General features: G+C 36.1%; 1 protein-coding gene across 6 annotated transcripts; it reads left to right on the top strand.

Annotated features, from left to right (window-relative positions):
* The first annotated feature begins 6180 nt into the window (after positions 1-6180).
* Positions 6181-15334, top strand: LOC135627886 (uncharacterized). 6 transcript variants are annotated; one of them, XM_065134316.1, is made up of 4 exons: positions 6181-6326; positions 6814-9554; positions 14930-15149; positions 15236-15334. In XM_065134316.1, exon 2 carries the CDS (start codon positions 6957-6959, stop codon positions 9234-9236), a length of 2280 nt encoding a protein of 759 aa, XP_064990388.1. In that variant the 5' UTR covers positions 6181-6326; positions 6814-6956; the 3' UTR covers positions 9237-9554; positions 14930-15149; positions 15236-15334. The 6 variants fall into 6 exon arrangements, with proteins under 6 accessions (XP_064990388.1, XP_064990393.1, XP_064990385.1 ...); XM_065134321.1 differs by having other exon boundaries at positions 6904-9554; positions 14930-15334; XM_065134313.1 differs by having other exon boundaries at positions 14930-15334.
* The last annotated feature ends 150 nt before the right edge of the window (positions 15335-15484 follow it).

Here is a 15484-nt window from a genome sequence, read left to right as displayed (position 1 = left end):
AATATTAGAAGTACGTAGATGCTCATTCTAAGGAGCTAATTATTGAAGACATCAAAAAGTGTTCAAACTTATTCTTCTTTTAAAAATTTTGTATGAATGCAGCTTTTTTAACTCAAATTGAACCAAAATACATTGACGAAGCCTAAAAGATGATTCATGGGTTATTGCATTGCAAGAGAAGTTAAATCAATTTGAGAGAAATGAGGCGTGGAAGCTTATTTCTAGACTTAGTGACCATTTAGTAATTAGTATTAAATAATCTTTAAAAATAGTAAGATAAACTTGGTATTGTGGTTAAAAACAAGGTTAGATTAGTGGCCAAATGTTTCAATTAGGAAAAATTTATCAATCATGAAGAAACATTCGCTCTTGTGGCTAGGCTTGAAGCCATAATGATTCTCCCTGCCTATGTTAGTTGTAATAATTTTAAGTTATTTCAAATGTATGTTAAAAGTATTTTTTTTAATGACTTCATTTCCAAAGAAGTTTATGTTGAACAATCACTCGAATTTGAAAATACCATTTTTTTTAATCATGTTTTTAAGTTATCTAAGGCTCTATATGGTTTGAAATAAGCCCCAAGGGCTTGGTACGAGAGACTTAGTTCTTTTCTAATTAAGAATGATTTTTTGAAAGGCAAGGTTGATACCACATTATTTATTAAATATTTTAAAAATAATTTTCTTACAGTTCAAATTTATGTTGATGATATTGTTTTTGATTCTACGAATGAATCTTTATGTGAATATTTTGCCGAAAGTATGAGCCAAGAATTCGAAATGAGCTTAATGGGCGAATTAATTTTTTTTTAGATTGTAAATTTAGCAACTAAGTGATGAAATTTTTGTGAGTCAAACTAAATATGCTTTAGATCTATTAAAATGATTCAATAGGATAGTTGTAAGGCTATTAACATACCAATAAGCACTTCCATAAAGTTAGATATGGACCATGATAGAGAAAATTTTAATCAAAAAACTTATAGGGGTATGATAGGTAGTTAACTATAACTCACCGTAACTAGACCGGACATTATTTTTAGTGTTGGATTATGCGATAGATTTCAATCGAATCCCAAGCAATCTCACCTAAAAGCTGTTAAGAGGATTTTTAAATATGTAAAAGGAACTCCTAATTTAGGATTATGGTATCTAAAATTTAAAAACTTTGAATTAATTGCTTATACCGATGCAGATTTTGCTGGATGTAGAGTAAATATAAAAAACACATCACGAACATGTCAACTCTTAGGTCATGTACTTGTCTCTTGGTCTTCCAAGAAACAAAACTCGATTGCATTATCTACGGCCGAAGCTGAGTATATAGTAGTCGGTGCATGTTGTGCTCAAGTTATATTGATAAAAATATATTAAAAAATTATAAAATTTATTAAAATATATATATATATAATATGATAATACTAGTGCAATATGTTTAACAAAAAATCTCATTCAATACTCTAGAACTAAAGTTTCATTCTTCCTTTTGTCATAAAAATAAGAAGAGGAAGAAGAATAAAAAGATGAATTCATTCATCACAAGAAAAATCAAATTATAAGAACCAAATCCATGAAAGGATTTGAAATAAATCAAATCCATGAAAAATAAGTTTCATTTAATCAAGCTTCTACTATCGCAAAGAGAAAATGATTCATCATTAAAGATCAAAATGTGTATACTAAAAATTCATGAATCAAATCTCTTGTAAATAGAAGGAAGAAGGATTCATAAAAGATCAAGTTTACCAAAAATTCATGAATTAAATCTCTTCTTTAGTGAATTGAAAGAAGAAGGAACGAAGGAAACGATCTCGATTTAAAAAGAAAACTCAAGTTACGAAAAATCAAGAAATCCAAAAAATGTATAGAGGAATTCATGCATTTGGAACGAAGGAAACGATCTCGATTTAACATACATAATTCTCTTCTAATAAAATTAAATTGTTTCTCGTTTAAAGGTTTTATAAAAATATCAACTAATTGATGTTTTGTATCAATACATTCTAAAGATATATCATGATTATTAACATAATCTCTAATAAAATAATGTTTGCACAAACCAAAAAATGCTTGCACATCTAAAACAAAAATGCTAACTTGCCCATTTCAAAAAGCAAAAGTAGTTATCTTATAAAGTTTTTGCTTGCTTGCATGAACGGGTGAAGAAATTACTCGTATAGTTTAAAATACTTGCATAAATTGTTGAATGATTCTCCTTTTTGTTTTGTTGATGACAAAGGGGGAGAAACGATGAATGTTTTGAAATCACACCCAAAATAATGTTAATTATGTTATTATTATTGAATCTTGGATTTTGATGATGAAACCAATCGATAAATATTTATGTTTTAATCTATGTTTTGAGTGACGTAGGATGCTTCGATCAAGATGGGATAATTAAAGTAGAAAAAATCATGTTAGGCCGAAGGAACATGTCAGAAGATTGGACGTCGAGCCGGAGGAACGGTCGACGTATCGACAAAAGGCTTCGGGCATCGGGCCAAGAAGAGCGGATATTGCACCAAGGATATTGGAATTGTGGAGTCAACTGACCGATTGGGCAATAGGCCGCAAGAGAGGGTGATGCGCCAAAGAATCAGACGAAACGTCGAGGGACCAATGACATGCCGAACAACTTGATTAATGCTTAGTATTAATTGTCTAGATCGAAGTATATTTTACATGTGCAGGATTAACTACGATAGCAAGGCATATAGCAAAATGAAATCCCGGAGTCAAGATCGAGATAACGTTGGGAGTTCGAGAGTTCGTTGAAAGTTCGGACGTTCGTCGAAAGTTCTGTCGGAACTAGCCGAGAAGTCTCGGAGCTTGCGAGAGAAGCTCATCAGAACTTACCAAGAAGATCGTTGTGAAGTCCAGGAGCTTGCTGGGAGTCCGCCGGAACACTACCGAAAGATCGTCGGAAGTTCGTCGGAAGCTCGCCGGAAGAATAGACATATGGACTTGTTTAGCTTAGCAAATGTCTTAGGATTTCATAGTTAGCACGTAATTGGGCTTAGATTTGGGCCAACCTAATTAGGGGCCAACTAGGCCCATGTAAGAACTGTGTTGGGTCCAATAAGAGGCACAAACAATGCCCCAAGAAGTCTCACCGTTATGACACAGTCTTCGAGGTTATGTCAGGCGGTGGTACCACCAGTCTGGGTGGTTGTACCGCCCCTTGCAGGGTGCTAGGCGGTGGTACCGCTAGACTTGGGTGGTGGTACCGCCCAAGCAGTGTCAGTGTCAAATTGACACTGGGCGGTGGTACTGCTCGTGCCCGGGGAACCCGAGATGGGAAAGTTTTAGGCTCCAAGTTTGAATCAACTTGAAGCCTATAAATAACCCTCTCATCCCTGGTTAAAGAACACAAGCACAGAGTCTTCAAAAGTGAGAAAACGCTACTGCAATCTCTTTAGAAATTTCCTCCTCCACTCTAAGTTTAGAATTCTATAAGAGGAGTATGAGTGCTTGTAAGGGTTGTCTCCTAAACCCGTGAAAAGGAGAAGAGAGGTGTAAAAGGTGATTGGCCTTCGCCTATTGAAGGAAGGCCTCTAGTGGACGTCGGTGACCTCGTCGGAGGAGGAAGCCAGAAGTGGATGTAGGTCACATTGACCGAACCACTCTAAAAATATGGTTTGCATTTTATTCTTGCTATTACCTTACTGCAAACATTTTTAAGTGCTTACTGCCTTCAGTTCATTTACGAATGTGTTTTAAGTTAAGATATTTCCGAGTTCGGGTTTTATCGTACAAAAGATTTTCCTAAACCGATGTTTTTATCCACTGCACTAATTCACCCCCCCCCCCCCCCCCCCCCCCTCTTAGGACTGACCCGATCCTAACAATTATGCATGATGTGATAAAATTGTGCATCTTATACTTTGATGACTTGAAAGTATAATGATGTATAATGTATAAAATTTTGGTATGATATATTATATTTGATCACTATGATCGAAATTGTTTCACTTGAATTCAAATGTTGTGATTCATTTTAAATTCAAGTATGTCTTATCTCAATATGACATATAGTTAGGGAGAATTAAAGTTAACTCGGTCATCAATTAGTTATCATCATCAAAATGAGGAAGATTGTTGAATCTCAAATTTTGATGATTAAATCAATTTATGAATTAATAATCTAATCCATGTATTGAGATAAGTGATACCAGACTAACTACGATCATGAGATAGTCAAAATGATTAATGAAGAATCCAATGATGGGTCGGAGTCAATGATTGGGCATCGAATCGGATGAATCAATTGTGATATACCAAAGGATTTGATGATGTAGTGAAAGCTCGCCGGAAGTTCATCAGGAGTTCGTCGAAAGTTCACCATGAGTTTACCAAAAGCTCGTCGGAAGATTGATGAGAGTTCTCCGAAAGTTCACTAAGAGTTCGATCGAACAATTGACGTGTTGGACAACTTAGATTCCTTGTATCATAAATTGTTTTAGCCTTAACTATCATAGTTATGACTTTAATTTGAGTTAGTTTTGAGAGAAATCTTACTAACTCAATTAAGGGCCAATTGAGCCCTAAATAAGACTGAATTTGGCTGATTGGATGGCTCATTCGGTCGCTTGGAGCCATGTCAGACGGTGGAACCGCTTGAGGCTCAGCCTCTCAGGTGGTTTGAGCGATGGTACCGCTCAGACCAGATGGTGGTACCACTGACAGTTAATGCTGTCATGTGGTGGTATCGCCCTATTAGGCAGTGATACCACTAGAGCTTGTCTAAGGCTCTATCAGGCGGTGGCACCACCCAGTGTCAGTTTGCAAGTGGTGGTACCGCCAGTACCCCAGAAACCCGGAATAAGATGTTTTTATTTCATTTTTTAAGCCATTGAGGCTTATAAATATCACACCCTTTTATGCATGAAAGAGCACGTAAAGTGTGAACAAAAGTCCTCATATTTTGATTGTAAAAATGTTGAAAAAGTGCTAAGTGTCATTCTCCTCCTTCTTTAGTCTTGTGATCAATCTAAGAGATGTGTGAGGGTTGTAAAAGATTGTCTTCTAAACCTGTAAAACAAAGAAAGTATTGTAAGAGGGTGATTGATCCTCGTCCATTGAAAGAAAATCGATAGTGAATGTTAGTAGCCTCAACGGAGGAGGAATTGAGAATGGATGTGGGTTCCAACGATTGAATCACTATAAAATGGGTGTGCACTTTCTTGTTGCTTTTCATTACTATTGTTTTCTACATTAATTGCATATCACTTTTATTCTAAGTCGAGCACATTTTTAATATTTTTTCGATATGTTTTTATCTATTTGAAAGTTTCGAATTGATTTAATTTTTATGATAGTACTAATTCATCCTTCTCTCAGTGTCATTCACGATTCTAATAAGAATAAGATCTCGATGAGATATGAAGAAGATTCACGTATGTTTTTTTCTTTTATTTTTTAAGATTCCAAGGTGATTTGCATACTAGTTAGTTCACCCTGAATCTATATGTACATGCAATAGCAAAATAGAAATCTCACATTCACTATAACAATCTATATAGTAAGAGTGACATCTTTTATATTAAAAGGTTAGAAGTTAATAAAAAAAAATTCATACCTTTTACTTTATCATCTTTAGTTTATAGTTTCACTCCCAAAATGCTTTTAAAATGAAACAATCTTGAGGATTAGACCTTTACTCCCAACTAAAAAAGAAAATCATTCATTTTTTTTAAATATACAAGATATTTTTTGGACATAATTTGAATTTAGTGTCCCACGATATATGGTTGCACAATCCATATTGAAAGATATTATCCTCTTAACTTAAATATAAATATATATATATATATATATATATATATATATATATATGTTAAAATAAAGCTAGTCATTAGCACTAACAGTATAAATTGCAATGACCACCCTATGCCAACTAGATAATCTCGTTTTGTTACACTTAAAAACAAAAAAAATTGAAGGCAAAATACATCACCAATTATTATTATTATTATTATTATTATTATTATTATTATTATTTTCCTCTCAAAAAATTGAAGGCAAAAAGGTGGGACCCACACCTAGAATGACAATCTTTTTTGTTTTCCCTTCTTTCTTTTGAGATGTAATATATATTTTTTAGTGAGTTGTTGGGTTAGGGTTGGGAATTGCTATAAATGACACCCAAAAGTGACCTTCTTCCCCCTCTTGTTGGGTATTTTGGTATTTGGGCGACTTGTGTGGGCTTGGGTGGGGTTTTCATCTCATATTTTGTGGCCGTCTCCGTTTCGGATTTGGGGGGAAAACCGAATTGGAGACGTGAGCGCTTCAAATCCCCGCCATCCGCTGTCGATTTCATCCCGATCGGTAATCTCTCCCTCTCCTCCGCTCCCCCACCGCGGTTTCGCCGATCGTACTTCGCCGCCTGTTACGGCCGCTGCCCGCAAAACCGCGTGCCGTTTAGGGTTTCTATAGGTTCGCGCGCTCCGAGACTTCTGCGGCGTTTTCTGGCCTTCTTTGGGTGCGATTGTTCTCCGGGCTTTCTCGTTGCTTCTTGCTGAATACGTTCGTTCTCTTCCTCCCGTGCTTTGTTCTCAAGTTTGGTGTTTTGGAACCAGGAGATCGTTCCGGTTTAGCTCGTAAATTAGTCTTAACGCCTTCTTTGCAATGCCAGCATGTTGGAGTTCGTATATGTCGTTTTTAGTTAGAATGTCGAACTTTGGTTTCGTTTCCCCTGGAAATCGCTTCCTTTTGTGTTCTTCTTCCGGGGGAGAGGATCCGATGAATGTAGTCAGGCTGAAACTTCTTTTCTCTCAATGTTTGACTCTCTACTTTCCTTTTATTTTATTATTAGGGTTGAGGCGATTCGTTGGTCTGCTGTATCGAAGGAATTATGCGAGTTTCTAACTGTGCTGTAGATTATGTTTACTTTGGCCCCGTGCAGTGAGATGTAAGAGGAAAGGGGAGCATTCTGATTGTCGGAAAGAAGGTCGGAGAATGGAATGCAACAAGGATGAGGCCCTCAGGGCAAAAGAGATTGCTGAAAAGAAGTTCCTGGAAAGGGATTTAAATGGTGCCAAGAAGTTTGCCTTGAAGGCTCAAAATCTCTTTCCGGCACTGGAGGGCATTTGCCAGATGATAGCAACTCTAGACGTTTATCTTGCCTCAGAAGAAATAGCTGTCGGTGAGAAGGATTGGTATGCAATTCTCAGTCTCAGTGTTTCGGCAAATGAAGATACAGTGAAGAAACAGTATAGGAAGTTGGCTCTCCAGCTTCATCCTGACAAGAACAGATCTGTTGGTGCTGAAGGTGCTTTTAAGCTCATTTCAGAGGCATGGAGTGTCTTATCTGACAAGTCTAGGAGAATGCTGTACGACCGAAAGAGAAGTGCTAAAGGGTTTTCACAGAAGACTTCTCAACCAAACAAAAATAACAATGTTCCTAGTAATGCAAATGGGTTTTATAACTTTGTCAACACTGCTGCATCAAAGGCACAGACTGTGAAGAAAAGCACTTATGTGACTCCAGCAACTGTGCATCCTTCATCTGAGCCTCCGGTGCCAGAAACATTTTGGACATGTTGTAATAGGTGCAAGATGCAGTATGAGTATCTAAGGTGGTATCTTAATCATACTCTTCTTTGTCCAAACTGCTATGAGCCCTATCTAGCTAAAGAAACACAGAGTCCTGCCAATGGTTGTAATTCCTCGGTCCCTTGTTCTGCTTCTCAGCAGCGTCACTTAAACTCTGACCATAACACAACTAGCAAAAATGCTCATGGTCTGGGGAGAAGTAATTCAACTTTTCCAGGCATGGGAACTTCAAGATTCCAGAATGGAGCAAATCTGGGTTCATGCAAAAACTTCCAGTGGGGCCCTTTTTCTAGAACTGCAGGAGTTGCAAGTGTGATTGCCTCATCAGCTGCCACTGCACAGGCTGCAAATCTCGACCATCAGACTTATGACAAAGTGAGAAGAGAGCATGAAGAGACAAAAGCAGCAGCTAGAAGGGATGATACTATTCACAGGAAGAATAGTGCCCCAAAGAGGAATGCTAATGCATGTGGGATCCTTAATGCAGGACCAAATGTTAGTTTACCCACAAAAAGAGGACGAGGCATTGGTGATAACTCAACAGAACAGCTTGGTGCATCTGAAACAAATAGGATGAGTGGAGTTCTTGGAGACTTTAAGTTCAGAATGGGTGTGAGACATGACAACTTAGGTAGAGAATTTTCTCATATGGATATTCGAACTATGTTGATTGAAATGAGTAAGTTAGCAATCGATAAGAAGATAGCAGAGTGGAAATCTGCTGCCACTGTGAAAATTGATGCAAAAGAAAATGCTAAAAAGAAACAAAAACTGGGTGAAACTGACAAAGAAGAGGTAAATGATGTGGTTCATGGGGATGCCACTAATCAAGACAGATCAGTTGAGTCTGTGACCAACACCAAACAGTTTACCATTGAGAAGAATTCATCAGATGTCCAATCTGCTGATTCAGATAATGAGAACAATGAACCTGTGTCGATTGATGTTCCTGATCCAGATTTTCATGATTTTGATCATGACCGTTCTGAGCGATCTTTTGGAAGTGATCAAATATGGGCCACTTATGATGACGAGGATGGTATGCCTCGTTATTATGCGCTGGTTCAGCAAGTTATTTCTTTGAAACCTTTCAAGGTGCGCATGAGTTTTCTCACTTCAAGGTCCAATAGTGAGTTTGGGCCTCTGAATTGGGTTGCATCTGGTTTTGCAAAAACCTGTGGTGATTTCAGGATTGGACGATATGAGGTGAATGATACAGTTAATATCTTTTCACATAAAGTCAAGTGGGAAAAGGGTCCCCGTGGTGTCATCAAAATTATTCCAAGAAAAGGTGAAACTTGGGCTCTCTACAGAAATTGGTCTCCAAAATGGAATGAACATACTCCTGATGATATCATCTATAAGTATGACATGGTAGAAGTCCTTGAAGACTATAGTGAAGAAGAGGGTGTATCTGTAATCGCTTTAGCAAAAGTATCTGGATTTAGAACAGTATTTCGTCGTCACATGGATCCAAAGGAATCAAAGAGAATCCCAAAAGAAGAAATGTTTCGGTTTTCACATCAAGTGCCTTCTTATTTACTGACTGGTGAAGAGGTTGAGAATGCTCCGAAGGGTTTCTTTGAGCTGGACCCTGCAGCAACTCCTTTGGAGCTTCTTCAAAAAATCTGTGAAAGCAAAAAGGAAGTGGCATTGGAGGCTGTTGAACAGGCAGTCAACTAGTAGCTGTTGCCTTGGTATTTGTTAGAACTTTCAGAATCATGTCAATCCAAGTCCATTTTGACATTTAGTTTCTGTTGCTGTATAGTATCAAAGGGTATATAATTTCAAAGATTTTACAGTTGGCGACTGGGACAAAGTTGCTGGATGAAGAGTTGTTTTTGCAGTTACTTGTAATAGGTGTCTGGCAATGATTTTGTCTGCAATAGGAAGATAGCTGAGACTTAAAAAAATCCGTTGAATACAGATTGCAGAGATTAAAGACTTTGCTTACTACAGCTTTTGCAGGTGTTTCCTTCAGAGATTGATACTTTGCGATTGGTAAGATGACCGCCACAGTCTCCTATTTATTGTACTTGGATGATTCATGCAGAATCTGTATATATTCCACTAATTTTCTATTTCTTTGTGATGTCCTTCTTGTATTCTTAGGTGAAGAAAATTGCATTTATTTTTTCTTTTATTTCTTTTATCTGGCATACTTTTTTTCTCATAGGAGACTGAACCCACATCCTGATGCTACTTTATTAAATGTTGTTTTCCTCAATGTTGTTAAGTATTACCTTGATGGCATTTTCATGCTGAATTGGTGGACCATAATTATCAATTTTGATATACACTTTCTTGTTTGTTTTCTGGAGAGGCATAGCTATTTGTTGTCTTCTCATGTCTTCTGGAATGTTATTAATTTTGATATACTCATTCATGAACGTTTTCTGGAGAGGCATAGCTATTTTTATCTTCTCATAGATGCCCAGATTGTTATCTATGTGGGAGTTATAGCTGTTGGCTTGAGATGCTTGCAAGCAAGCAGCACTATGTTGATCACATTTGCCAAACTTAAAGTTTGAAGGCTTTTAAAGAATTGGATCCAGATTGAATGAATCCTGTTTTACTATATATGTAAGTGCTCATCTTCTAGCTCATGAGTGAATGAATATTTATGGAGTTGAGGCATGCTGTTCCTCTGCATGTGAGACAATTGATAATCAATAGTGGATCTGTTTGAATGTCTCCTCCCCTATTTTTTAATATTATTTTTTTTCTCTGCCCTTCCTTCTCTTCTATTTTTTACTGTTGGATATAAACCTGCCCCTGACCCTTTTACCTAGACATGTTCGAAGTTCTAAGTAATCAAATAAAACATACCAAAGACAACTGACCATTAAAAATATAAGTCACTGCTACCAAATTGCTATAATAACAGACAATAGCTACATAACTGCATGGCATTGCTACAATATCACAGATTACTGCTACAACACCATCGTCCTCCAACATGGTATATCTACCTTCATGGTTCTGTTATTAACCCATCCAGCACAAACAGAATCTGCTATCACTAAATTTAGCTTCAAGGCCAGTTGTTGGATAAATTTGACTGAACAAAAATACTTATTAACCCATCCAGCACTAACAGAATCTGCTATCACTAAATTTAGCTTCAAGGCCAGTTGTTGGATAAATTTGACCTAACAAAAATACTTATGAAGAATGGCCTGGACAATAAACGTTAATTGTAAATTTTTCAATTGATCATAACGTTCTGCAAATTTAGATAATTTTGGACTATTGACACTCATCTACCCGCAAGATTGAAAAGCAATATGCTCAGTCATTTCAGGTCAGTAATGCTATCTGCCATCAACTTAATAATTGACAGTTGCATTTAATGTTTAAATCAGGCATGACAGAGTGGTAGCCCTTGTAGACTTTGCCCCAGTCCTGTATTAATCTTGCCACTCTAATAGTAAGTGATTCAAGAGATTTCTGCATCTTCTGGCAATAGTGTCATTCCCCAATATTTTACAATTATACTGCCAAGAAGAGTTATTAGATGCAGAATCACTTCAGTTCAGTAGGAAATAGGGACTGCAAACCTATTGTCTACAGTGGTCAGCTGTTCTTCTAAACCCATTAGGATGGCTCCCATGAGGTAAAGACGAAATAGACTTGAATGGGTGATCACAATAAACAAAATGCTACTTTTATTTGTATGGGCAAGAATATTGTGTTTACTATTATGGAATAGTTATATCTTGATTTCACTAGTTATTTATTATTTTTATTAGCGATTATGTTCCTTTTTTGGTATGGACCACTTGAAACATTGCTCAAGTAGTCTCTCTCTTAAGACATGCACAGACACATCCCTCTCTCCTGACGATTAAAATGGCATGTTTTGTTGATTCTCCTTTTGATTGTCACTTGTGCTGTATCAAGTTTACAGTTGAGCTTTAAGACCCAGAACATGGTTATGTGACAGTAATGGAGCTATGGGTGGTTAGATTCACATGGAAAAGAGAATAAAAAATAAGGTAAGATATACTAGGTGTGGTTTCATAACTACCAACTTAAGCTTTTCAATCGTATTCCAATTACCATGTTAATCGTCTTGTCAGTTTGGTATTTACATCATTGGATCTCATTGTTCTTGGTTATGTCGACTGATGGATGCTATGTGTGTCAACCTTTAAATGATGATGGCTAGACTATAAGGTACATTGAGTCAAGGATTTCATAGTTCACTTACGGATTGGCTTGTGAAAGGAAGTGTGATTATGTGGTTTGATAGTCTCACATTAAAGGGAGATTGTTAGCACATGTGGCAGTGGTTACTGGTTACTCCCATGTGGTTAAGAAAAAGCAAACTCAGCAAGATACTCTAGGTGTTGGCACATAATTTATGAGCTTCAGTTTTTTGAATTTATTGTACTCCGGTTACAATATTGATGCCCTTGCCAATTTGGTATTTTCACTCCCGATAAGGAAAGATCTCCCTAACAAAGACGGGTTCAAATGGATTTCAAGATTGGTAAAACTTCAATCTATCTTTGGATGTGTTTGATTAGAACATTTTTCAACAACCATGCGTGTTATATTGATTCCTCAAATTATCACTCATCAAGCAAGCATTTGAACAAATAATACAAGAAGTCAAGTCTATCAGTGCCTACTTCAATGGATTGTGAATGCAAAATCATGGTCCTGGAAGCACAGATAAAGCTCATTAAACATAGAGCATGTGATAAGATATAATGCTAAAGGTCACGAATAAATCATTATGTCACTAAGTTTGGAAATTGACATATATTGCTGGCAAAATGACTTCTACATTCAGGAATGGTTACATAGACTGTCATGTTGACAACAATAAGCCATGTTAGATATGTATGTATGTCAGAGCAGGACATCCCTTTGACTTAAGTTGTACTATTCCAATACCTGACAATATAACATGTAGGTACTCTTATGATTCAAAGGTTTCTTATTGCCACCGCTAATTTTTCTTTCTTCCATAGTATAAGATGGATATTGTATTTTCTTTTGTATTTAGCTATCCTTCTCCATGCATCCTCTAACCTATATTTTCTTTCCTTGACAAATCAATTGTGTTGTATCTGCATTTGTATCATTCAATACTGCCTAGAAGGCTAATCATCTCAATCTGCATTCTGTTGCTCAATGTCATTCTTGAGCATTATAATTGTGATAATTCTGAACCAAAAGTATATGCACCATGAAAAGCAACTAAATGCTTTTGCAGGCATCATGCTTGATGATTGTATGCCCAAACATAAGGATCCAGTAACCTCACATTACTATGATGAATCTTTTGGTAATAATTAAGCTGGGAAAAAAGATGATTCTCTGGCAGTGTGATCTTTGGATGAGATCAGTAGAGGAGTAAGTTGATAGTCTATTTTTGGTGGAATTTTGTCTTCAAAACATACAGGTTACATACTTCAGAAAGCATGAGAGCTTTGGGTTCAAGCTGCCATTTAGTCTTGAAGAAACTCAAGGTAGTTCTATGAGATGAAAATTTTGAAGTGTGAAAAGATATGAAAAAACCTTTGGTGGTCATGACCCAAAATTGCTGTGGTTGGCTTTGGGATCAAAGTAGTTTAGATCATTATAAGCACAGATCAATATAGGATTGATGTTATTGTGTCACAAGATATTGAAGACAATTACTGATTTTTTTTTAAAACTTCTTTTGAATTATCTGAATTGTTTTTTAACTTTTATTCTTTATGGACCCTGATTTTCATAATTTAGTCAAGAACACTAGATATTCTCAACAGATTTCCTTCCCAAGCAGGTCTGGGATTTGCTTCTATATAGAGTTTCTATTAGCATTAATCTGTTTTTTCTTAATGTCGATTCAAGGCAACTTGCCAACTTTGCATAGATATTATTTTGGCTGCTTATATGGAAGTTGTAACAGTGTGGCTTCTGGTTGTTGTTACTGTTTTCTGCTTATATGGAGCTTCATAAAGAGGCTATCTTTATTTTCATGCTTGACATTTTTAGTCAAGCTGTTGCCCTGTAGGTTATTGCAAATGCTTAATCTGGTAATGAATAATTTATTAGAGAAAGCAAATAGAAATAATCATGGACTAGTCAGTCAGTGGAACCAAACTTCAGCAGATTCAAGCATTGTGATACTATGAAGTGTTACTGATTTTTGTGTATTTTATTATCTCAATACATTGAGGATTATCTGACAGTGTTTGCACAAAATCATCCTTTTGCTTTGATGAACTGAATACTCCTTATTGTTAAGTTTTAGTTGCTTAAGTTTGTCATTTGTTTTTACTATATTAGGACCTATTTCTTATGGTCATTGTTACTAACTCTTTTTTAAGTTTTCTCATGTATCGAAAAAAGCAGAATGATTGGAAGTTGAAACATAGAAATTAACATGATTTTTTCTTTCCATAAGAATATAAATGCTTTGCATATGCTTCACTTCAATTAGCACTTCAATATTGTGCAAGAAAAATTAGATATTGATATTGATAATTAACATTGTCCCTAGAAACAATTCAATTCAAACGATGCAGATTTTGTTACTATCAACATAAAAAATCAAAATCATATTTATATTTGAACATGCCAGTCTTATGCTTTTTTTCATGCCACACAACATAATTGGCTAAATTTTTTGTATCATCATTGTTTCATGGCTCAATAATAGATCATTTTATAATTTTGAAATTTTCTTAAGGTGAATTGAAGAAATAAAAAACAAACGCAGATGTATGAGACTAAGAGCTGGCTCTCTATTTTGATTCTACAAGGCTAATAAAATTCTTTTAAAGAGGGAAAATATAATATTTTCATTGTTCCATCCTAATGCTTGTGCCATAGGGCAAGAGTGTCATTACATCTGATGCTTGGATGACCATAAAAGGACACTCAAGATTTTTCATGTGAATCTGATTTATGATTTTGACTAGACAATGGGATGTGAATTATTCTTGTTGTTTATAGAATTTGTATGTTGCTGTTATGTTGACATGACTGATATTATGTTTTGCTGCCTTTAGGAAAACTCAGAGATAAGGGTAAAAAATTAACAAAATATTCTTTTGTGTTGATGACTTATCTTGGGAAAACTCAAATGCTAGTTGACCAAGACACAGATTGGTGCCTTATGATTTTTATAAAATATGAACCTTGAATTGTTATCTGTGATTCTTATCTTTATCTGAATTATGATTTAGAGAATTTGTTTAGTGACTTGACCTGGTGGAGAATTCAGCTAAAAATGGTACAGATTGTACAATCCAAAATACTGGTACTATACTTGTGTCGAGACTGATTGCCATACTAGTATTTAAAGCCATATTTAAGACATATTTTCATCTATTTCCTGTGTGCTCAGTTACTATTCTCTTTTATTTTTACAGCTTTTGAGCTGAATTTCCAGACTAAAGACAAGTTTTGATGAATGCCCACCACCGTCTGTGCATAGCTGATAAAGCAAGCCCAGAGGTCTGGGCATGGTGGAATTTGACCCGGTTGCTTCTGGAGATTCATTCCCTGGGTTCTATGGCTGATGGGTATAGATTTTACCATGTTTCCCTCTTTAGTGCTTTGCTTGTTTCCATTCACATTGGAAACATCAAGGTAACAGGTTTAAGAAGATCATGGGAGTTTGTTATCGGTTGCTGATGATATACAACTAATGGTGGGTTTTGTTCCTCATTTGCCAGACCATGCTTTATACCATGGCTGTGAAATGGTTGATGATTGAAGACTCCTTGTTAAATTCCACCGATCATTCAACAGGAATTTTCCTTTCTCTTTTTACATATCCTAGTGTTTCTTTCAGTTGCATTTTAATCCACTCATATTGCCTTGCACTCAGAATATGAGGTTTTATTAATCTGACTTAAATACTTGGGTTTAAGGCTTGATGCCAGTGGTTATGGCCATGTTAAACCCTAAACTTAATTTGACCA

Source organism: Musa acuminata, chromosome BXJ2-11 (assembly GCF_036884655.1).
Source record: "Musa acuminata AAA Group cultivar baxijiao chromosome BXJ2-11, Cavendish_Baxijiao_AAA, whole genome shotgun sequence".
Lineage (NCBI taxonomy): Eukaryota > Viridiplantae > Streptophyta > Magnoliopsida > Zingiberales > Musaceae > Musa > Musa acuminata.
Note: the sequence above shows the minus strand (reverse complement) of the source record. Positions and strands in the feature narration are given on the sequence as shown.

Bases quoted from the DNA above. Each gene is read 5' to 3' on its own strand.
- LOC135627886 (XM_065134321.1), top strand. From the start codon at position 6,957: ATGGAATGCAACAAGGATGAGGCCCTCAGGGCAAAAGAGATTGCTGAA.